At 59.6% G+C, this 19,960-nt stretch overlaps 2 protein-coding genes across 4 annotated transcripts; both read right to left on the bottom strand.

Annotated features, from left to right (window-relative positions):
* Positions 1 to 5,230: 5,230 nt before the first annotated feature.
* On the bottom strand, positions 5,231 to 9,914 carry LOC119146507. 3 transcript variants are annotated; one of them, XM_037384311.1, is made up of 5 exons: positions 9,681 to 9,914; positions 8,650 to 8,819; positions 7,609 to 7,722; positions 7,122 to 7,226; positions 5,231 to 6,858 (listed from the first exon to the last, which is right to left on the bottom strand). In XM_037384311.1, exons 2-5 carry the CDS (start codon positions 8,681 to 8,683, stop codon positions 5,591 to 5,593), a joined length of 1,521 nt encoding a protein of 506 aa, XP_037240208.1. In that variant the 5' UTR covers positions 8,684 to 8,819; positions 9,681 to 9,914; the 3' UTR covers positions 5,231 to 5,590. The 3 variants fall into 3 exon arrangements, with proteins under 3 accessions (XP_037240208.1, XP_037240207.1, XP_037240209.1); XM_037384310.1 differs by having other exon boundaries at positions 8,650 to 8,776; XM_037384312.1 differs by having other exon boundaries at positions 5,231 to 6,714; positions 8,650 to 8,776; positions 9,681 to 9,908.
* Positions 9,915 to 16,476: 6,562 nt separating this feature from the next.
* LOC119146515 (oocyte zinc finger protein XlCOF26-like) lies at positions 16,477 to 19,938 on the bottom strand. Its single transcript, XM_037384323.1, has 2 exons — positions 19,829 to 19,938; positions 16,477 to 19,094 (listed from the first exon to the last, which is right to left on the bottom strand). Exon 2 carries the CDS (start codon positions 19,059 to 19,061, stop codon positions 18,267 to 18,269), a length of 795 nt encoding a protein of 264 aa, XP_037240220.1. The 5' UTR covers positions 19,062 to 19,094; positions 19,829 to 19,938; the 3' UTR covers positions 16,477 to 18,266.
* Positions 19,939 to 19,960: the final 22 nt, after the last annotated feature.

Here is a 19,960-nt window from a genome sequence, read left to right as displayed (position 1 = left end):
CTCAGGACGGAGAAGCACCCTGAGCAGGGTCGGTGGGGCCGGTGCCGGCGCCCGCTGCTCATCACCTGTGGAGGGAAGATCTGTTACCGGTTCTGCCCAAGCCCGCTGCTGCCCAGGGTTGCTTTGGCGGCTGCGTAAGTGCCCCCAGGTCTGGCCGGGTGGTAGGAGTGTGGGCAGGGAGGTGCAGGCAGGGAGCACCCCAGTGAGCAGGATCCGATGGGCAAATAGTCGGCCAGCCCCCTTTGCCACTGCTCCAGGATGGGGACAGGATTGCTGCCGTGCCCAGGTCACCCCCAGCTTCTCCTGGTCCATCCCTGCTCGGACACACAATCCGCAGCTGTGATTTGGGCTGTGTTTGCAAACAACGTCCTTCCCCTGCCTTCCACCTGTGCCTTGAGCCACCACCCTGTGCCACAGCCCCTGTCCCCCCATGCAGCGCCAGACCACCTGCTGCCACCTCCCTGCTCCCCTGCACAGCCCCTCACCACCTCCATGATGAAATATTTGCCAGTTGTGCAATGCTGTGGCTGGCAGAGCACACAGCCCACAGGCAGAGTGCAGCCCCACCATGGCAGTGACCCTCAGGGGTGAAGGGCTCGGCCGGACCCCCGTGCGCTGAGCTTGTCCCCAGCCCCACTGGCAGCTGGCGCAGCGCAGGGAACGGGGGCGCTGCAAGAGCTGCTCCCCTGGCCCCTGTGCAGGGGCTTGGCACAGGGTGCTGGTGCCGGAGCACCCGGTGTCCCTGGGGACGGGGCCAGGGGTGCAAGCTTTGCTTCATGCCATGCCCGCTGTGCCAGGGGAGGTTTCCCCTCCCCATGGTCTCCCCTGCGCCTGGCCCCATTATTCCCCAGCTTTAACCCCCCTCTGCATGCGACCAACCTCTCTCCCCCGTGCCACTTTCTTCAAGTCACCATGGTCGGCTCCAGCCACGGCCATGAGGGCCACGGCAGCAGCCAAGATGCAGAGCAGCCACAGCCTCATGGCGCTGCGTGGGGCACGGCCGCCCAGCTGGGCTGTCTCGGTGCTGCTGCACGCTTGCCTGCCTGGACCTTGGCCCCTGATGTCAGTGCTGCTCCACTGCGGTCGATTGGCACAAGCTGTTGCCACAGGATGCCAGGGAGAGCGGGGGACCTCGGCGGGGCTGGAGGGACGGGCAGGAGCGGGCAACGCTGCCACTTCTGGGCAAGGGATGGGGCAGATCCACCTCTGCTACCCCGAAGGTTGGGTTGGAGGAAACATCTCCCCAAAACTGGTGTGCTGGGGCACCTCCTCTGCCTCTACCCACTTCTTCATCGCCTCTGCAATCCCAGGCATCAAACAACTGGGGTCTTGGAAGAGCTCCAGGTGCTGGGGAGCCCTGAGCTCCCAAAAAAACTACTCTGCACTTGCTGGTGCTGGGATGTGAATGCTACAGGCAGAACAAAGGGTGCCACCTTGCACAAAGCAAGGGGAAGAAAAGACAAAGGATAAACTAAGAGAACAACTCACACAACATCATGGAAAAGAGAATTGAGGAGGAACCGTGCATGGGAGATAGGGTATCTTTAGGACATTTGTCTTTACGAAGGAAAACAAAGAGATACAGAGATGCGGTTGTTACACAGAGGCGGGTGTAAAGAGGGCTGCCGAGAGACTGGCTGGAAAACATGAGCAACAGCCTCAGTGCACAACACTGTGGAACTGTGGAAGTAAGTCGGAAAAAACCCTGGAGGTCTCATTGGATTAGATCCAAGATTATTTGTAGCAAGAACCCATGGATCTTGTGATTATCAGGAGAATCAACCACCTTTTAGACAGAAAGGAGGCTACAGCATGTTTGGTCGCCTCAGAAAAGGAGATTTTATTGCTCATGCACCATTTTCATCAAAAACTGGGAGATGTTAGAGCATTTACTCAGGCAGTCATCTCCAGAATTATTCTTGGGTCCTTGTAGTCGAGGACCAGCGCTCAGATTTGCAGGCCAACGCCAGAGCAATTAGTCAATCCATCGGATCCAAGTTCTAGTCTAACATCAACCCACATATTCCATCCTGCTGGAGAAGCAAGCGCAGCGGCTGGGGCCTGGCCACAGGCGGGTCTGTAGCCTGAGGCTGGGTGCTTCAACACATGGAGAAACCACCACTGCCCCAGAACATGTCCCCCACAGGCAGCTCCTCCCCCACTGCAAACCCACCAAAGCTTCACATCCTGCTCCAGCTTCCAGGCCCTGCCCTGCTCCTGCCGCGCTGTATTTTCTGCCAGCAAAGTCCTTGGGTATCATTGTTTATTCAGATAAATACACAGAGTGCTGACACCTGTCAATCACCTCTCCACTCCCTAAACTCAAGGACAGCATGTCTTGATCTGGGATGTTGTCCTACATCACTTGTGCCTACCCTATCGATCAAGCCCTTCTTGGTGCCAAGGGTGCTTCATCCACACGCTGCAGCCCCGGGGAGGGCTGGGACCCTGGGCTCATCTCTCCTGAACTCACTTGAATTTATTACTTTGAGGTTTGGGTCACACAGAGGTCTACGGCTGCAGCTGGGCGATTGTACTCCTAATCACCCAGATTTCCTGAATTCCAGAAATATCATCAGGTAGGTTGAGTGGTTAAAGGCTAATCTCCACAATCACAATGGGGCAGAGGAACAAAGACAGGTGGAGGAACCCAGTCGCTCTAAGGGAACATGGCTGCCGCCAGGGGCACCCAGCTGAGATGGTACCGGCAGGGGTTACTGGCTACCAGGGCACAGGGCATTTGGAGACCGCATGGAATTTATCAGGGGATGTTTAGGGGAAGGTGCAGAAGCAGGGGATCATGGAATCATAAAAGATCTCAGAGTGGACTTGTAAGGATCAAGTCCAACTCCCTGCTCTGTGCAGAAGCCTTACTAAAAAAATTACTCTTTACAACCATGGTAGAATGTCTAAAAACATGAGTGAAGTGCACCACAATGGCTCAAAACCAAATGGCACAGAAACGAAACAAAAAAAGCTTTTAGTTTTTGAACTAGTATCTTTTCAGTCAAGCTCATAATTCTGGGAGTCTGGTGCAATTTGAGCTTGGCAGCAAAAGGAGAAGACAAGATGCCAGTTTAAAGTGGTTAGACGGCACGTTGAGACACACCCACACACCCCATGGCCCAAGGGAAAGAAGGACAGGAAAACAAGAGGGAAGAGGAGGTAAAGAGTATGAAATGGGTTGGTGAAGTGCAAACAGGTCAGGTTGACACCTTTGTGTGTTTCTGTTTGCACCCATCTTCCTGTTACGTGCGCAAAGAACAGCAGGATTTACACCTGTGCTTCTGCTAGTTTCCCCTTTTCCACACTAATCACTTTCGCTGCACTGTTACACATTTACTTCTTCCATTTTTAATGAAGGTGGAGGGAGAAAACCCCCCAAGCCCCTGGACACAAGTGCCTCTTGCACCACAGAGCAGCATCACTGCCTGAGCACCCAGGTGAGATGGGGCCAGGACCCGCACCAGGTCCCTGCCTGGCCTCAGGGCAGGAAGCTGCTCTGCATCACACTGTCAGTGGCAGTGGCAGCCACCAGCTCACAGAGACCCAGTCCCCACGTTTCCCCAGCACAGGGCTCCCCCAGGGCGCTGAGAGCAGTCACCCCAACACCACAGCCATTCACCGTTCCCAACATGCTCATCAGCCCCTTTGGGCTGAGGCAGCGTGGCCCCGATGGATTCCAACATGAAGGAAGCCCCCACCACATCCTGTGCTGGGGAACTGGATCTGCCCATCACCCTGGGACTGACTCTTGGCTCTGGCTGAGAGACCACGGGCAATCTGGGCACCGGCTGCAGCCACGGCCCCACACAACCCACTCCCAGCAAGGCACCACTCCCTGGGTCATCTGAACTCCCCAGTCACCAAACTCTGATTCTCCAGTGTAGTGTTTAACTGTATGTTAAACAAATCTGTGCCCAAGGTTTAGGCCGAGGTGACTCTTTAAAGCTGTTAAAAGTGAAGAACGATGGGACTTCTGCTCAAGGGAGGCAGCCTTGGGAAGGGCAGGGAACAAAGACAGTGTCAGGAACACCATTATCTGAGCTACGCAGAAAGATGCTCCTGAGGGAGGAAAGCAGGAGCTTTGGCCACGGGAGGAGACAGGCTGATAAGGTGTTGCAATCCACTGATGTCAACAAAAACTAGCCACAAATAGGACAAAGATAATTGTGGCAGTGGGAGATCGCAACCACTGGCTCAAACCGCCGCCCCCAAAGCGGGTGAGCCCCACCGGGGAGCATGTGGGGTCCATGAGAAGCATCCGTGGTGCTGCCCGAGGGTACGCACTGGAAGCAGGACACCTGTGAGCAACCCCATCCGTGAACAGGAACGGGCACGCAACACACTGCCGATTTGCAAATCCCCCCTGCAAACAGCGAGTGCCCACCTGGCCCGGGGCCTGCCACGGGAGGAGGCGCCCAGCACCGCTGAGCACCACAGCTGGGTGGCCTGGTGAGCCTCTGAGGGGGGGTGTCCCCGGTTACGGTGCTGGGTAACACCCGCCGTCGGGCCCTGCGCCTGCCCGCGGCCTGCCTCTGCCCGGGTGGGGCCCGCAGCCGGTACCAGCGGTCCGGCAGGGCTGAGCGCTCCCAGGCCCGAAACGGAGCAGCGGCCCTGGCCCCGGCCCCAGCAGCCGCATGGGGCCCCGCCCCCCGCTTCTAGCGGAAGCAGCAAGTGGCTCCCGCGTTACCACGGCAACGGCGGCAGAAGGGACGTGTGCAAACATCCGGATCACGTACTTCAGGTGGTGAGTCCCGCCCGAAGGGGGCCTTCCCTCCCGTGACCCGGAAGTCGTACGGCTGCCCCAGAACCCCCTGCGCCACACCGCCCCACGTGTCACCACCCGCCTGCGCGATTGGCCGCTCTCACCGGCGGCGCCATTTTGTGGCGCCCCTGCGGGGCCCGGCCATGGCGGCGGCCCTGTGACCCCCACCGGGACAGGCCTGCCGCGGCGGGGGCCGAGTCTGGCCCGCAGGGGGCACCGGGGCCATTCCTCATCCTGCCGCGAGTGCAACCCCTGCTTTGAGAGCCGTGGCCACAAAGGCGTGGACAAAACACGCCACCCCACGAGCTCCACTCCCCTCACGCTGCATCAGTCAATCCCGAGAAAACACAGAGGGCGCGAACACCCCGGGGATTCCTCCCCGCCAGGGCCCAGCAAGCAGCTGCTCCATTGTGAGCACAGTTAGCACACAGATGGACCCGCCAGGGGCTGTGACAACACTGACAATAATTTAGAATAGTTTAATAAGCAGACAGGAAGAACCGCTGCAATCAAGCGCAGCCCAGCCAGAAACAGTCTGACCAGGTGCCTGTTCACACATGGCTGTCCATCCTTCCCCCTCTGCACCATTTTTCCATGCTTCCTCATTTTATCCACACCAATCCTTCCCTTCCCCTTGGCCTTTCCCCCTGAGCCTCCCAGCATGATGGCTCCCCAGCAGGCACTGCACCCCAAGTTTTATACCCACTGATCTGCCCCTACATCCCTTTCAGAGCGTTTCTTCTCTCAGATCGCTTCAGTGGGTTTTGCTGCAGGGAAGACAGTCCCGACTGTCAGCTCGACAGGTCCCCGCAGTGCCACCCATCAGCTGTCGATCTGAATGATGATGGGCCACCGATCCTTACACTGAGAGCAGCCATGAAGCTCAAAGTTCTGGTGTACAGAGTCCAATAAGCGGTCAACAGTCTGCATCAATAGTTTGTATGCATCACGCAGTGATACATAATTTGAATTCACTACTTCACATTCTTCAATGTTTTGCTTAGTGCAGGGGCTCTGGACCTGCAGTGTGCTCTGCACCTCATGATGTACAGGCACCTTGGGCTGTGTCACTTTGCTCTTCACCTCTGCAGCTGCATTTGAGGGTGGGGGTTCAAAAGACACCGCAAGGGCACCGAGTGCTTCTGGCGACAGCCCTAGGGAGCTACCTTCACTCTGATGCTTGGGGGACAGAGCTTTCTGATTTGCAGGAGAACAAAATGCCTCACATGTTCCCTTTGCAGGGTTGTCTTCTGCCTTAGCAGGAGGGGCAGCAGGCTCAGGTGGACAGGCGGGGCTAGAGGAGCCTTGAGGCAACTTCAGCCTCTTGCTGTCAAAAGACTTGTAATGCCACAGAATTCTGTTGGCTTTCCTGATGATTCGCTCTGTTTGGGTTCTTCGCTTTTCCAGCCTGTGCAGCATGACCCGAGCCTTACCAGTAAGACGATCAATTTTTTTAACTCTACCCTGATAAGCAATCCCTTGTACGTGATGGTTCTGGTGGCCCTTAAACACCGAGACACCAACCTCGTGGCTTCTGCAGTAGTTGTGCTCTCTCACAGGACACAGCTGTGAGGCGCAATGCAAGAGCCATGTCTCCCTCACACAGTAACAGTGGTCTTTCAAAATAATCTCATTCAGTTCCTTGACAGACAGTTTCCTGTTTCCCTGCAGAAATGTCACTTTTCCCAGGGCGCGCTGACTTTTTGGGCCACTCCTCTGAAACCTCTCCCTAGGCTCACCATCCAGGTGCTCCCAAGGATGTGCCTTCTTGTTCTGCTGTTCTGTCACTGGCTGAAGGGGGAATCCTCTGCTCTGGGTTGTGCTTGCCGTGACCTCTTTTTCATCTTCTCCTCTCTCCCCAGGACACAAGGCTGTCTGTGCCTTCTTTCCGCTTTCCACTGGCCCCGCTCCTCTGCCAGCCGCCTCCGACAGCGACTCACTCTGACCTGCAAGACACCTGAACTTGTTCAGCAGTCTGGAAGACTGGAGACACCACTGCATGCACCATCCTCCTGCTGAGACTGGGTTGGGAAGAGTTTGCCTTCTTCCTGGTGGGGGCATTGTGGCAGGACAGGGAGAGAGGGGCCGTACTGAATGGGGGAGACACTGAAAGTAAGAAAAATCCACTCTCCCTGGTTCAGGGGCCACCCATGACACACGTCCCTGTCCTCCACCTGGCTGGACAGGGGAGTTGAGCTCTGCCTGAGCATGCTGCATGCACAGGACAGGAGAACTCCTGGCAGCACTGACCGGGTACAGCGCAAGCAGCTGAGGACAGGGACGGGGCTGGAGCCCACCTCAGGCTCTTTGCTCCAGAGTCCGGTGGTGAGCAAGAAGGGGGACCGGGACTCACCTTGGAAGGGTGTCTGTGTCTTCTCCTCCTGCATGCAACGCTCACCAGCACAGGGCCACCAGCCCAAGGGAGGCTCTTCCAGCCAGCTCACATCCCTGCCATACCCTGTAGGGAAACCAGACGGACATCACCTTCCCAGCATGGGAAGCCCTGCCATGGGGCTGGAGGAAGATGATGAAGAAGCCCTGTCCACCATCAGCAGCCAGAAAGCCTCCACCTCTGCAGAGTTGCAGCGTTTGCACAGGGAGAGAGGCAACCTCCGTTTCCCTTGGATGTTGCTACTGTGTGGGGAGGGCTGCAGGGCCAGAGGGAAAGGAGAGAGATACCTCACAAGAGACCATGGGGAGGGAAAGGATTTGGACAGGAGAGCAAGCGGGAACCCTGGAGACATGCTGGGCACTGCTACAGAAAAAGAGAAGCTTGGAGTGGCCTTTGGAACATGCCACCACGCCCTGGTGAGCCAAGGGGTTGGATTGTTCCTGCTCACCTGGAGAGGGGCAGTCAGGTCCGTCCCACATCACTGGGCTGTGCGGCATGCAGAGCCACGGCTCTTCCCCATGCTCTATCCGGTACAAAATGTCAGGTTTTGGGCCTGGATAACCTGGGGGGCAGAACAGAGCATGTCATTCTAACACAAATGGCAGCAATAAACTGTTAACATGAAAAAATAAAGGTCTTCTCTGTGACCCCAAGCTGCACTGCACCGTGACCAGAAGAGGCCAAGAAGAAGCAACACCAGAACATGGGGGGGGGGGGGGGGGGGGGAAGAAAAAAAAAAAAAAAAAAAAAAAAGAGATACTGGAGCTGTGGCTGGAGATTAATTTGCAAGGGCAGAGCCCTGATGGGAATACGGGAACCAACTCCCAACTCTACTGACAGGATTTTCCTGCGAGGGGTTATTTGCTGCTCAGCCTAGGAGCAGCTTCTGGGCATGGGATGTCCTCCCAGGTGCCTGGCCCAGACCCTTTATGCTGGTAATCAGAGATCTCTGTCCTGTTGTGGTGGCAGTGGGACCTCACTGGTTCAGGGAACTGTACTGTCCTCTGACAGGTGTGAAATCCTTCCCTGTGAGGGCGGCGAGGTGCCAGCACAGGCTGCCCAGAGCAGCTGTGGGTGCCCCAGCCCTGGCAGTGCCCAAGGCCAGGCTGGACAGAGCTTGGAGCCACCGGGGCTGGGGGAAGGGGTCCCTGCGTGTGGCAGGGGTGGGACCAGATGGTCTTTAAGGTCCCTTCCAACCCACATCATCTGCCTGTGGCCAGGACCCCCCAGTGGGTCCCTGACTGCCCTCAGGGGAGACAGCTCACCTGCCGTTGTTTTCAGAGGCAGCCATCAGCTCAACAAGACCCAAATCCTGCATTTTTCCAGCACTAAACTCCCCCAGGAGCACAGGTGCTGGAAGCAGTTACCCCCACGCTGCAGCCATAGCTCTGATCAGCCCCTCAGAAGGAGTCAAATGTAACAAAATCCCTGCCCCAGCTGTGCCCTCCCTGGATGCAGCCTGAACCCAGTAGTTAAAGCTTTGGGTTACCCAGGGACGTCAAGAGCTTGTAGTTGTCCAGCATGACGCTGCAGTACAGATCCCTCTGTCTCACTGCAATGGCCTCCCACTCCGCTCGGCTCAGATAGACAGCGACGTCCTCAAAGGTCACTGGCTCCTGCCACACAAGGATTGCACGAGGAATTGCAGAACTGCACCACCTTTGGACAGGGAAGCCCACCACCGTGTGGGAGAGGGGGTTCTTATATGTTTTATTTTCCAGGTGCTACTTCCACCCTTGGGTGAAAAACCAAATCATGCAGTTTTAAGCACCAATGAACAGCACTTTCTGAGGAAGCTGCATGCCCCAGAGGGGGGTGGGGGATAAGGATCTTAGGGATTTTAGTAGAGCCTGTAGGCCAGGACAAAGGCGGAAAGAGGATAGATTGAGATCAGATATGAGGGAGAAACTCTTCCCTGTGAGAGCAACAAGGCACCGGCACAGGCTGCTCAGACCAGCTGTGGGTGCCCCAGCCCTGGCAGTGCCCAAGGCCAGGCTGGACGGGGCTGGGAGCCACTGGGGCTGGGGGAAGGGGTCCCTGTGTGTGGCAGGGGTGGAACTGGGGGGTCTTCAAGGTCCCAACCCAAACCATTCAGGGATTCTGCAATCTTCAGAGAACGACGCCTCAGCGAGATGCTGCCTAGAGCTTGGCTCTATTTCCTGGCAGCCCATGGTGCACCAGCAGCTGGAGCCACCCACACGGACCTGCTGCAGCCATCGCACCACATGCCACAGGCCAGGCTCTGGCTTTGTGTGGCCATATGACTGAAAATGTGGCATGGCAGGGCCAGCTAGTGAGGCCATGCTGGGGGCGCAGGTGGGGGGTTAGGGGGGGTTTAGCTCAGGGGGTGGCATGAGGCCACGCTGTGGCTAGGCCAGGGGGCCAGCAGTGCCAGCCATGATGGTAGCCACTGCGCAAGGCTGCAGGGAGGCGGGAGGGGGGTACAGAGCTTCAGGCATTGAGGGCTGCGGCACTGGGGAGGGCACAGCAGGCCATCCTGCACCAGGGCACGGCTCCTACCTGCGTGTGCCCCGCCATGGCAGCCGGGGGAGCACTGCCCGGGGTCTCTACACGGCGCTACTAGCGTGCCTTCCTCCCGTAGGCTCTATGCCGGAAGTAGGCCACACGATGCGAGCGGCCGCGCCACTTCCGCGCGAGTCCCTCCTCCCGCCGGCACAGCCCCACACGTGTCCGGCCAGAGCCCCGCGCCTCCCGGAAGTAGGCCGCGCCAACCAGAGGCGTGGCTAGCATGCACATGGCCTGCGGAAGCACTCGCGGAGGAGGGGCCGCAGATGGACCGCGCTACTGTCGGCGCCGCCATTTTGAACGTCGCCCTCCTGTCACGTGACCGCCAGCGAGGCTGCCATTGGCCCGTCGGGGCCGCCACAGGGGGCGGCTTCATGGACAGCTCGCAGGTTGGCCCCGGCTGGTGGTAGCCGATGCTGGGGGTCCTCTCCTTGGTGAGTGCCCGCAGGTGGCACCAAGCTGGGGGGAGCACTAACCTGCCAGGGGGCTCTTGCAGGGGGTCTGGGCGGGCAGGCTGGCTGAGGGGCCGAGCCCAGCTGTGTGAGGGTCACCCCAGCCCCGTGCCAGGCCCTGCCAGGGGGTCACACCAGCCCCAGGAGCTGGGGGCAGGGGGCTGGGGACTGCCCGGCGGGGAAGGGGCTGGGGGGCAGCAGCTGGGCATGAGCCCCCCGCATGCCCAGGTGGCCAAGGGGGCCAGCAGCACCCTGGCTGGTGTCAGACACGGCGTGGCCAGCAGGGCCGGGGCAGTGCCCGTCCCCCTGCGCTGGGCACTGGGGGGGCCGCCCCTCGGATGCTGGGCTCAGTTTGGGCCCCTCAGCACCAGCCAGACCCTGAGGGGCTGGAGCGTGTCCAGAGCCGGGAAGGGGCTGGGGCACCAGCCTGGGCGGGGGGGTGGCTCAGGGAACTGAACTGAGCCTGGGGCCTAGACAAGCAGCACTCAGGAAGGTGGGCATGGTTTCCAAGCACAACCCCCGTATGTAGCTGGAGCCTGGCAAGGCCAGGGAGGTACTGGGGCTCATCCTGTCCCACTAGTGGCACCTGCTGAGCCCTAGCAACACTTTCACCTTAAAAAAAACATGTTTGGCAGGGACCACTCATAATCATAGAAGCACAGACTCACTGAGGTTGGGAAAGACCTTTAAGATCATAAAGTCCAACCATTAACTGGGCACTGCCAAGCCCACTGCTAAACCATGTCCCTACCAGAGGTGCAGCTACTTCATGAATAGCCTTTATATTTTGGTGTATGGACACCCAGCCTGGGAACTTTGAAGCCAAAACTTGTTCCAGTAAAAGCCTCTTCAGTCTGATGAGCCCAGAAAATGGGCAGCCCTGCTCTTGTGTGACTGAAGAGGACAGAGCTGATGTGCTAGCTGTGGGCACGGAGCAGTGGGGAGAAGAACCCAACTGAAACATGACCCATAGCAAGGAGGTGATGTTTTTCCATACTTGCCCATTTCTGTGACCGTTGTGCAGATTCTGCTGTTAAAGAGTACAGGAGTGGCTCCTTGATGAAAGCCAATACAAGGCAGTTTGCTCAGTGCAGCTGATTTGCAATTCAGAGAAATCTCTTCCCACACACGTTCTCTCTAACATGCCCTGCTACACTTGACAGGCAGCAGTTAAACTCCAGCCATCATATCTGGAGGAGAAAACCCAAACCGTCAGAAGCTGCAAAATTCAAAGTGTGGCACAAAGTGCACAGGTGACTTTGGTAAATAGTTTTAAATTATGCTACTGTTATTCCTGGAGCACCAAGGGGAAGAAACAAGATTGTTATACCTGCTTTTAGGGTGTGGGTTGTGATTTTCATGAATAAGGAATATTGACTTGGCCAGTAGTTCTTTCCAAATGAGAACTGAAAGTCAACAGAGATGGAAGTTTTGATTGTGTTTCCATAATGGCAGTTTAATAAATGGCTTGTTTTCAAGTTTGTTTGTACTGGTATCACACACTGGGTCATTACAGGAACATTAACTTCTCACGGTTATCTGCACCCTAAAAATATCTTGGTCAAAAGAGTGAAAAAGCAGTTCTCTGTCCTGCCTGAATGTTTTTAGAAGGAAATTCCTTCATTTTAACATCAATGAAGTTTTTTTAAAAGTTATTTTCCTCTAAACTTGTCATGAGTCTTCCACATACTTTCTGATTACTTAAGCCATTTTTAATCCTTTGCTTATTTTTCTGAAAGGAAATTAGAATAGAATATAATAGAAGTAGAATAGAGTAAAATAGAACAGAGGTAGAAAATAATAGAGTAGAATTAGAGTAGAATAGAAATAGAAAGGAATAGAAAAAGAAAAAAGGAAAGGGAAAGAGAAGGGAAGAAAAGGAAAAGAAAGGAAAGGAATAGAAGAATTCCATTGGAAGGGACCTACACAGATCATCTAGTCCAACTGCCTGACCACTTCAGGGCTGACCATACCATGCAGGATTTAGAAATGCTGTACTTGTCCCAGTTTTTTTGTTTTGATTATGGTTTGTTCTGTCTGGTGGCTTTACAATGGCATTTCCCAGTTGTGACGAGGGCTGTAGCTGGTTTCTCATGTAACTTTTTTCACTGTGCTGCTGAGCCGTGGGAGGCTCAGTTGGATGGCGATCAGACCCCATTCCCCAGGGAGCAGAGGTGTTTCAGCCCTGTGAACTCTATGGGGATGGCACTGTGGGGGCTGTCCTGGGCCACGGGCAGGGCAGGGCAAGGGCAGCCTCCCGCTCAGATCACCCGGGCCTGTGGGCTGTTTAGGGAACATGGACAGGGAGCGAGGAGGTGGAGCTGCCCTTTGTGCAAAAGCTGAGGTTATCTGTGCTTCCCTTTGCCTGCCCTGAGCTTCGCTATCTGCAAACCCTGGAGCTTGCTGCATCCACGGGAAAAGCCTATTCACAGGGCCTTTGGTTGAGGGCTCACACCCTGGGCTGGTTTCACAGAATCCCAGAACGGTTTGGGTTAGAAGGGTCCTTAAAGACCCCCCAGTCCCACCCCTGCCACACGCAGGGACCCCTTCCCCCAGCCCCGGTAGCTCCCAGCCCCGTCCAGCCTGGCCTTGGGCACTGCCAGGGCTGGGGCACCCACAGCTGCTCTGGGCAAACACCAATTAGCAGACCATGCCAACAGCTGTTAAGTGACTACTGCTGCAGAGGAAGTTCCAAGGCAAACAGGACATCCCAGAGACTAAGTGTTTCCCAGCCACCCTTTAGAGAGGATTTTCTCAAAGAAAAAAACCAGATAGAGCATCTCACCGTAAGGAAAACAGTCTTTGGACTCTCCTTTGCATCATAACACATTGATGGACACTTTGCAAAACAAAGTGTTCTTTTCTATTACAAAGGGACACATTCGGCTACCAAGAGAGTCAGAAGGTATGTATGTGTGACAGCAAGATTATTGTGAACATCCTGATTTAACTCTGGGTTTCTAGTCCTGGCAGTAATAATAAATGCTATTTGAAAATTAGGATGACAACTTTAGGCACGTTGTAGCCCAGGGATTTTGGTAGCCCAGCCCATGCCCACACTGTGCTGCGTCTTTGTGCTGACCACAAACCTCCAGCCTATGGCCGTGTGTCTGGCGCCTTGAGCAGGAGCTAAAACTGTGGGGTGGGCAGGGCTGGAAGGGCCGAGGGAAGGGATGCTGTCTGGAGGGACCTGGGCAGGCTGGAGAGGTGACTTCATGGGGTTCAACAGGGTCAAGCGCAAAATCCTGCACCCAGGTCAGGGCACCCCGAGTATCAGGGGCTCTGCCCCTCTGCCCCGCTCTGCTGAGACCCCCCTGCAGCGCCGCCTCCAGCTCCGGGGCCCCCAGCATAAGGAGGGCACGGACCTGTTGGAGCGGGGCCAGAGGAGGCCACGGAGATGGCCAGAGGGCTGGAGCCCCTCTGCTGCGCAGCCGGGCTGGGAGCGCTGGGGCTGGGGGAAGGGGGCCCTGCGCGTGGCAGGGGTGGGACGGGGGGGTCTTTAAGGTCCCTTCCAACCCAAACCGTTCTAGGATTCTGTGACTGGTGTGCCCTGCAGTCCTGGGCTACTCCTGGTACCACTGCATGCCGCCGTTGGTGCCCATACGATGCTCCCAGTGTTGTCGCAGGCACCAGCCCCAGGCACAGCCCGGCACAGCATGGCACAGCCGGCAGCAGCTCCTGGGCTGGCTGAGGCCACCACAGCCCCGCTGTCCTCGGAGCTGTACCCCAGGGGGTGTGCTGCTCTGGCATGACACTCCCAGGGAGGGATGCTCGGTGCTGTGCCCTGGTCCCCTCAGGGGTGGGAGAGCATGGGGGACATACTGCTCCAGAGTCCCCATCATTTCAGGAGCAGTTTGGGTCAGTGGAAAGCAGGATGGGTGAAACAGCAGCCTGTGGTGGTGCTCCTGTGGGGGGGCTGCCCCATGAGAGCTGCTTCAGCCCAAGACCCCCGTGGGAAGGAGGATCTTGCATGTCCTTGGGGGTGAGCGGTCCGGCTGTGGGGCTGGGGCAGCTCCAGCAGGGCTCTGCCAGGCAGCCACCACGTGGCAGCCGGCTCATGGGCTGACACCTCCCCAGGGGACCCGTTTCCCACCATGAAGGAGACTTGCTAAGCCTCAGGCATCTCTGGGGCCCCCGGATGCCGCACTCCATTACCGGGGTCTTGCATGTCCCCACCCCCTGCCCTCCGGGGGCCTCCAGCCACCTGCGGCTCCGGGGGCCCTGCAGGATGTGTGTGCCCCGGCCAGGTGCAGTGAAAGCCCCAAACTGCACAGGAATGGGGAAGAAGCTGAGTTCAGCCTGTTACTGGAAATGAAAGGGGTGGGAAGGAGAAAGGGAGACCTTGCCCACCAGCGTGGCCAAGCTGGGGCAATGACGTCCCCCTAGTGGGGTGGGTGACCTGTCCTGTGACACTGGGTTTCCCCCAAAACCTCTCTGGGTTCTCAGATGTTTGTGATTTCTGCCACTGGGGATGTTCCCCTGTTCCCATCTGTGTAGGCATGACCCACGTCCTGCCTTTCCGTGGCCCCCCTGCCTCTGCAGCCCACTGGGACCTGCCACGGGGACTGGCTGCTTGAAGGTGGCAAGACACACTGGCACCCTCCCTGGCCCCCAGAACCTGCCTGAGCTCACGCTCCAGCTTGGCTCTGGTACCTGCCAACCCCGGCCCCCGATGGCCCCAGTACCTGCCTGCTGGCGTGGGGGGGCAACTCTGGCCACGGAGCCCCTGGAGCAGAGCTGCAACACCGGGTGTCAGCATGGAGAACAGCAGGGCTGGGGCACTGGGACATCGGGACACTGGGTGTTGGGAACATCGGAATAAGGGACATGGGGACACAGGGACCTCAGAGACTCAGGGATCCCAAGGATCCACCAACTGCAGAGATCGAGGGCCACACAGTCCCAGAGAATCAGAGATCCCAGGGATGTCATGGACCCCAGGACATGGGACTGCCCCCCACGCATGCACAGCCTCGGGTGATGGTGCTGCAGGGGGGCCCAGTTCCGCCGATGGTTTTCCTCATTGGCAGCTTGGGCGCTCTGTGTTGGCGGCTGCACGAGGGCAGGTGTCAGGCAAAAGGGAACCGCTGCCGTAAAACCAGTGAGGGCGGCAGGGGCAGAGCCTGGCAGTGAGGAGAGGCAGGGCAGGGGTGGGAGGTGCTGAGCTGGGGATGTGCTGGGATGGTGACTGTGTTGCCCGAGTTTCTGGGGCAGGGACAGCCATGGGGCACCAGGACGTTCCTCTTGCCCACCACAGCCCATATGCTGGCAGCAGAGCTTCAGCCATGCTCCCCACACTGGCAGCCAATGCCCTTTGCCCACTGCATAAGCCGTGCCAGGAACCTGCTCTGGCACAGCACCCTCAACATACCGGTGATGAGTGGTGCTCCAGCGGCACCAAGCACAAAAAGGATTTCCTGGGTGCCCAGGGCTGGCAGCACCCAGGGTGGGGTGCTTGGGGGCCAGCAGTGAAGGCTGAGCTCATGGCACAGCCCCAGCTCACCACAGCAGCCAGCACGCCAGGCCTGAGCCCGTGGAGGTGTCCCCAAGCTCATGCTGGGTGTTCCCCTGCTCTGGCTGCTGCTCATCCCAGTGACATCCCTCCCTGGGGATAGTGGCGGTGTGGGCACGCTCTGCCGGTCCCCAGTACAGGGTCCAGCGACAGTGGTAGGCACCGAGCCAGGCAAGGGGAGGCTGGGACGGATGCCTGCACGGGGCTCGCTGCAGAGGGTGAGCTGGTGTCTCGCTCCACCACCATCCCACCAGTGACGTGGGGCCTTTGGCAACCTGGAGAGCCCGGAAAAGTGAGTGGGAGACAGGAGCAAACACCACTACAGCCGGCACAAGGCTCAAACGCCCACTCACGAGAGAGAAACGCCCCCCGGCCATGCCAGAGGGCAAGGAGCCACATGGAGCCGGTGCCTTGATGAGTGGGGCCATGCGGCCTGTTGCTCACTGGCAGGCGGTGGTGCAGAGCTGGTCACACCAGCATCCAAGGGGCTCCATCCCCAATGAGGGGTGGCCTCAGTGAGCCTGAGCAGCGGCTGCCCTTGCCCCCCACCCCCAGCCCCAGCAGAGCAGCCCCTGCCGCTGTGCAGCACCCAGAGCCATCACTCGAATGTGGTTCCTGGCTTGACTGCACATTGTGAACCACAACCATGGAACGTGACTTGGGGGTTTTGCTAAATACATGTTTGCATTTGTTCTCCAGGACACCCCGGTGGGGTCGGAGTGCCGATGGGAAGGCCGGGACAGTTCTCCCAGCTCTGCTCTGCATGCCCAGCACAGGGATGGGCTGACCCAGCAGGGCCCCCCATGTTCCCAGTGAGATAGAGACGTGGGATTTTCCAGGCTTTAATTCGTTTAATGATACATATCGAAGTACCTGCATTTCCACACAACAGCAGCAAAGGAGATGGTGGGGGGACAGGGCAGTGCGGGGGGTCCCTGTGCAGGCACCCGTGAGGGCTTCGCTCCTTGTCTGGGAGTACTGGGAGCTGGGGGGAAGCGCGTGGGCAGCGTGGTGCCAGCCCACCAGGACGGCCCTGTGCTGAGTGACACGCTCGGGGAACAACGTCCCTGGGTTTGGAAAATGCATTTCTGCTGCTCTGGTTCATTGTTCCGTGCATGGAGCATCCTGCCCCGGGACAGGCAGTGCTGCTGGCACCAGGTGAAGGCTGGGGTGTTGTGAAGTGCCACATGTCCCCCCCCATGGGGACACTTACCCTGGACACTTGACCTGGATCCTGCGGCTGGCCCAGGGCGTCACACAAGGGTGCAGGGAGGGTCTGCAGGAGGGAGCCCTGGCCCAGCTCCCTCAGGATTCAGCAGTGACCAGGACGTTGGCCTCATCAGGAGCCAGAGCTGTGCCATGTGCCAGTCCTCTCCCGCAGCCGCATGTGCCCGGCATGGCAGAGGTTTTCCTACCCTGGTGCATCTCATTTCTCCCAGCCAGGCTCTGGCTCGCCACCGCGGTTTGGTGTCAGAGTGGAGACTTCCCACCCTGCGTCCTCCCTGCTGCCCTCACCCCACACCTTCTTGGCCAGGTGCTACCCGCCGCTGTCATCCTTCAGCTCCTCACCGCTGGTACCGTGCTGGGACCTCTGCGCTGCCTGGGCTGGGGGTCTCTGCCTTGCCGCAGCAGGGTGCAGCCCCCTACCTCAATGCAGTCCCTCCTCCATGCTGGAGCTGCTGCCAGTGGGGAAGCAGTCTCCACCCTCGAGCTTTGTGTTTTATTTAATTTTTATTTCGTGTGATTTCTGTGCCACTGGGGGCTCTCCGTGCAGCCGGGGCGAGCCACTGCCTCCTCCTCTTCATGCCCGGTGGTGCAGCTCCATCCCTGCAGGATGTGGCATGGGGCTGGCAGCTGCTGAGGTCCGGCTCTGCTCTGGCAGTCACAGCTGTCATTTCCTGGGTGAGCAATCACAGCAGAGGTTACCCTGCGCCAGCACCAGGCACTTCAGCCATGCTGGCTGGCGAGTGGGTTCACCGCAGTGGACTGCAGCCATGCCAGCCAGGGCAGGGGGACGGCGTGCGGATGCCCTGGGGAAACCTCCCTCCTCTTCCTCCTCCTCCTCCACGGTCTCTCACCCTGATCCAAGGGGTTTAGGCTGCAGCACGAGGCTGCACCACTGTGGTGCTGGGCAAGGGGGAGGAAGGGCTCCCAGGGAACTGCGCAGGCTGCATGAGGCTCCTCCTGGCACAGGGGACAGGAGAGCCTGAGGCTCCTGGTGCTGGTAGGAATGGCCTCCTAGCCATCAGGAGAAAAAACCCAGCAGGAGGACGAGGGGTGGGAAGCAGGCGAGCAGCACGGCCCTGGGCGTTCCCTAGCATCCTGTCAGGCTGGACACGGCTGTGTGTGCGGCTGAGCCGTGTGATGTGCCCCGAGCAGGTATGCTGGTGGCTCCCTGCACCGTGCCGACAGCACTGTCCTGTAACCCCAGGGAAGCGTCTAGTGACCCCCAGCTCCCGCAGGACAGAATTCCCCATTGCAGGAGGGAGTGCGAGTGGAGCACCCTGTGGTGGGAACTGGCTGAGGGGGGCAGCCCCAAAGGTGGCATGGGCACCGCAGGACCTGTGGTTGGAGGGGGGCCGGTGTGGGCAGGGGGTGCCGAGGTGGGGCGGGGGCTCATGTGAGGGCAGCCCCGGCCCCATGGGTGCACTGGTGCGCGGTGAAGTTGCCCTTCTGGGCAAAGCTCTGGCCACACTGGGCGCAGGTGAAGGGGGCCTCACTGGTGTGGGTGCGCCGGTGGATCCTCAGGGAGCCCTTTTGGCTGAAGGTCTTGCCGCAGTCGGGGCAGGTGAAGGGCCGCTCCCCACCATGGCTGCGCTGGTGCATGGCCAGGCTGCTCCTGCAGCCGAAGCTCTTCCCACACCGGGCACAGGCGAAGGGGCCGCCGGCTGCCTCATGAGGCTCTGGCGAGCGGCTGCCGCCGGGCTGGACATCCGTGTCAGTGGTGGTGCCAGGCCGGTCCTCGGCGTGGGTGCGCTGGTGGTTGAGGAGGAAGCGCTGCTCACGGAAGCGCTTCCCGCAGCGCTGACAGGAGAAGGGCTTCTCACCGCTGTGGATGCGCTGGTGGGTGAGCAGGTTCTGCTTGAGGCTGAAGCTCTTCTGGCAGACGCCGCACTGGTAGGGACGCTCCCCAGTGTGGATGCGCTGGTGGATGATGAGGTTGTGCTTGAGGCTGAAGGCTTTGCCACACTCGGCACAGATGAAGGTGCGTTCCCCAGCGTGGTGCTTCTGGTGTCGGGCAAGGCTGGGCTGCTGGCCGAAGCATTCCCCGCAGAGGATGCACTTGAACTCCTTCTCCGCCTCCTCCTCTGCCTGGCTGTGGATCACCAGCGCCTTCTCGTCCCCCAGCCCCTCCTCGCCGCCTGGGAAGGCGAAGGGGCTCTCGCCCATGGGCGAAGCCAGGTCTGTCATGGGCACCCACTGTGAGTCACGGCACCCGCATCCCTGGGGGGGGGAAACACCAGGGCTGCAGCCCCCGCACTGGCCCTGCGCCTCTGCCGACCGGCCAGGCTGGGCTGTGCCAGGACCACCAGCACCCACCGAGCCACCCCTGGGGTGCTCCCACCCACCTGTGCCCCCTGCCCTGCCCCGGCTGCCGTGTCGAGGTATCCCAGTGTGGGTGGTACAGGGGGTACAGGGGATGTAGGGGGTACAGGAGGTGTGGGTGGTATGGGGGATATGAGGGATATGGGGGATATGGGAGCTGCAGCAGCCCCGAGGGGGAAGGTGCCAGGGCCCGGCCTCAACGGGAGCAGCAATGAGGGCCGAGCCAGGCCGGGCTGGGCCAAGCCGGGCAGAGCACACCCGAGCAGAGCTGAGCCCACCCAAACCAAGCCAGGCTGAGCCCAGCCGAGCCGAGCCCACCCGCGCCGGGCGAGCCCAACCGAACCGAGACGGGCCCACCTGGGCTGAGCCGAGCCGAGCCGAGCCGAGCCGAGCCCAGCGGGGCCGGGCCCACCCGCGCCGCCCGCGCCCGCCCCGCTCCCGGCTCCCCCCGCGCAGCCCGGGCCGGCGGCTCCCACGCGTGTCCGCGGCGCTTCCAGGCGGGGGGGCCGGCCCGGGGCCGGCCGGAGCGCGGGTTGGGGGGTCCCGGTCCCCGTCCCCGCTCCCCCCGCCCCGCCCTCGGGGCTCCCCGGTGCCCCCCGGCGGCGCGTCTGCCCCCCCTCCCCGGCACCGACCTGCCCCGCTCCGCCGCCGCGCCGCGTCCCGCCGGCCCCGCCCGCCTGACGCACCGGCGCCCGTCACCCCGGCCTTGCGGCGGCTCCGCCCGCGGGCCCCGGCGGAGCGGGCCCGGCAGCACCCCCGGACCC

This window comes from Falco rusticolus, chromosome 4 (genome assembly GCF_015220075.1).
Source record: "Falco rusticolus isolate bFalRus1 chromosome 4, bFalRus1.pri, whole genome shotgun sequence".
NCBI classification, from domain to species: Eukaryota; Metazoa; Chordata; class Aves; order Falconiformes; family Falconidae; genus Falco; species Falco rusticolus.
Note: the sequence above shows the minus strand (reverse complement) of the source record. Positions and strands in the feature narration are given on the sequence as shown.

Bases quoted from the DNA above. Each gene is read 5' to 3' on its own strand.
- LOC119146507 (XM_037384310.1), bottom strand. The intron at 7,227-7,608 runs GTGAGCAGGAAC...GTTTCCCTACAG, and splicing joins ACCTGACTGCCCCTCTCCAG to GGTATGGCAGGGATGTGAGC. The intron at 6,859-7,121 runs GTGAGTCCCGGT...TCCCCCATTCAG, and splicing joins GACACAGACACCCTTCCAAG to TACGGCCCCTCTCTCCCTGT.
- LOC119146515 (XM_037384323.1), bottom strand. From the start codon at position 19,061: ATGACAGACCTGGCTTCGCCCATGGGCGAGAGCCCCTTCGCCTTCCCA.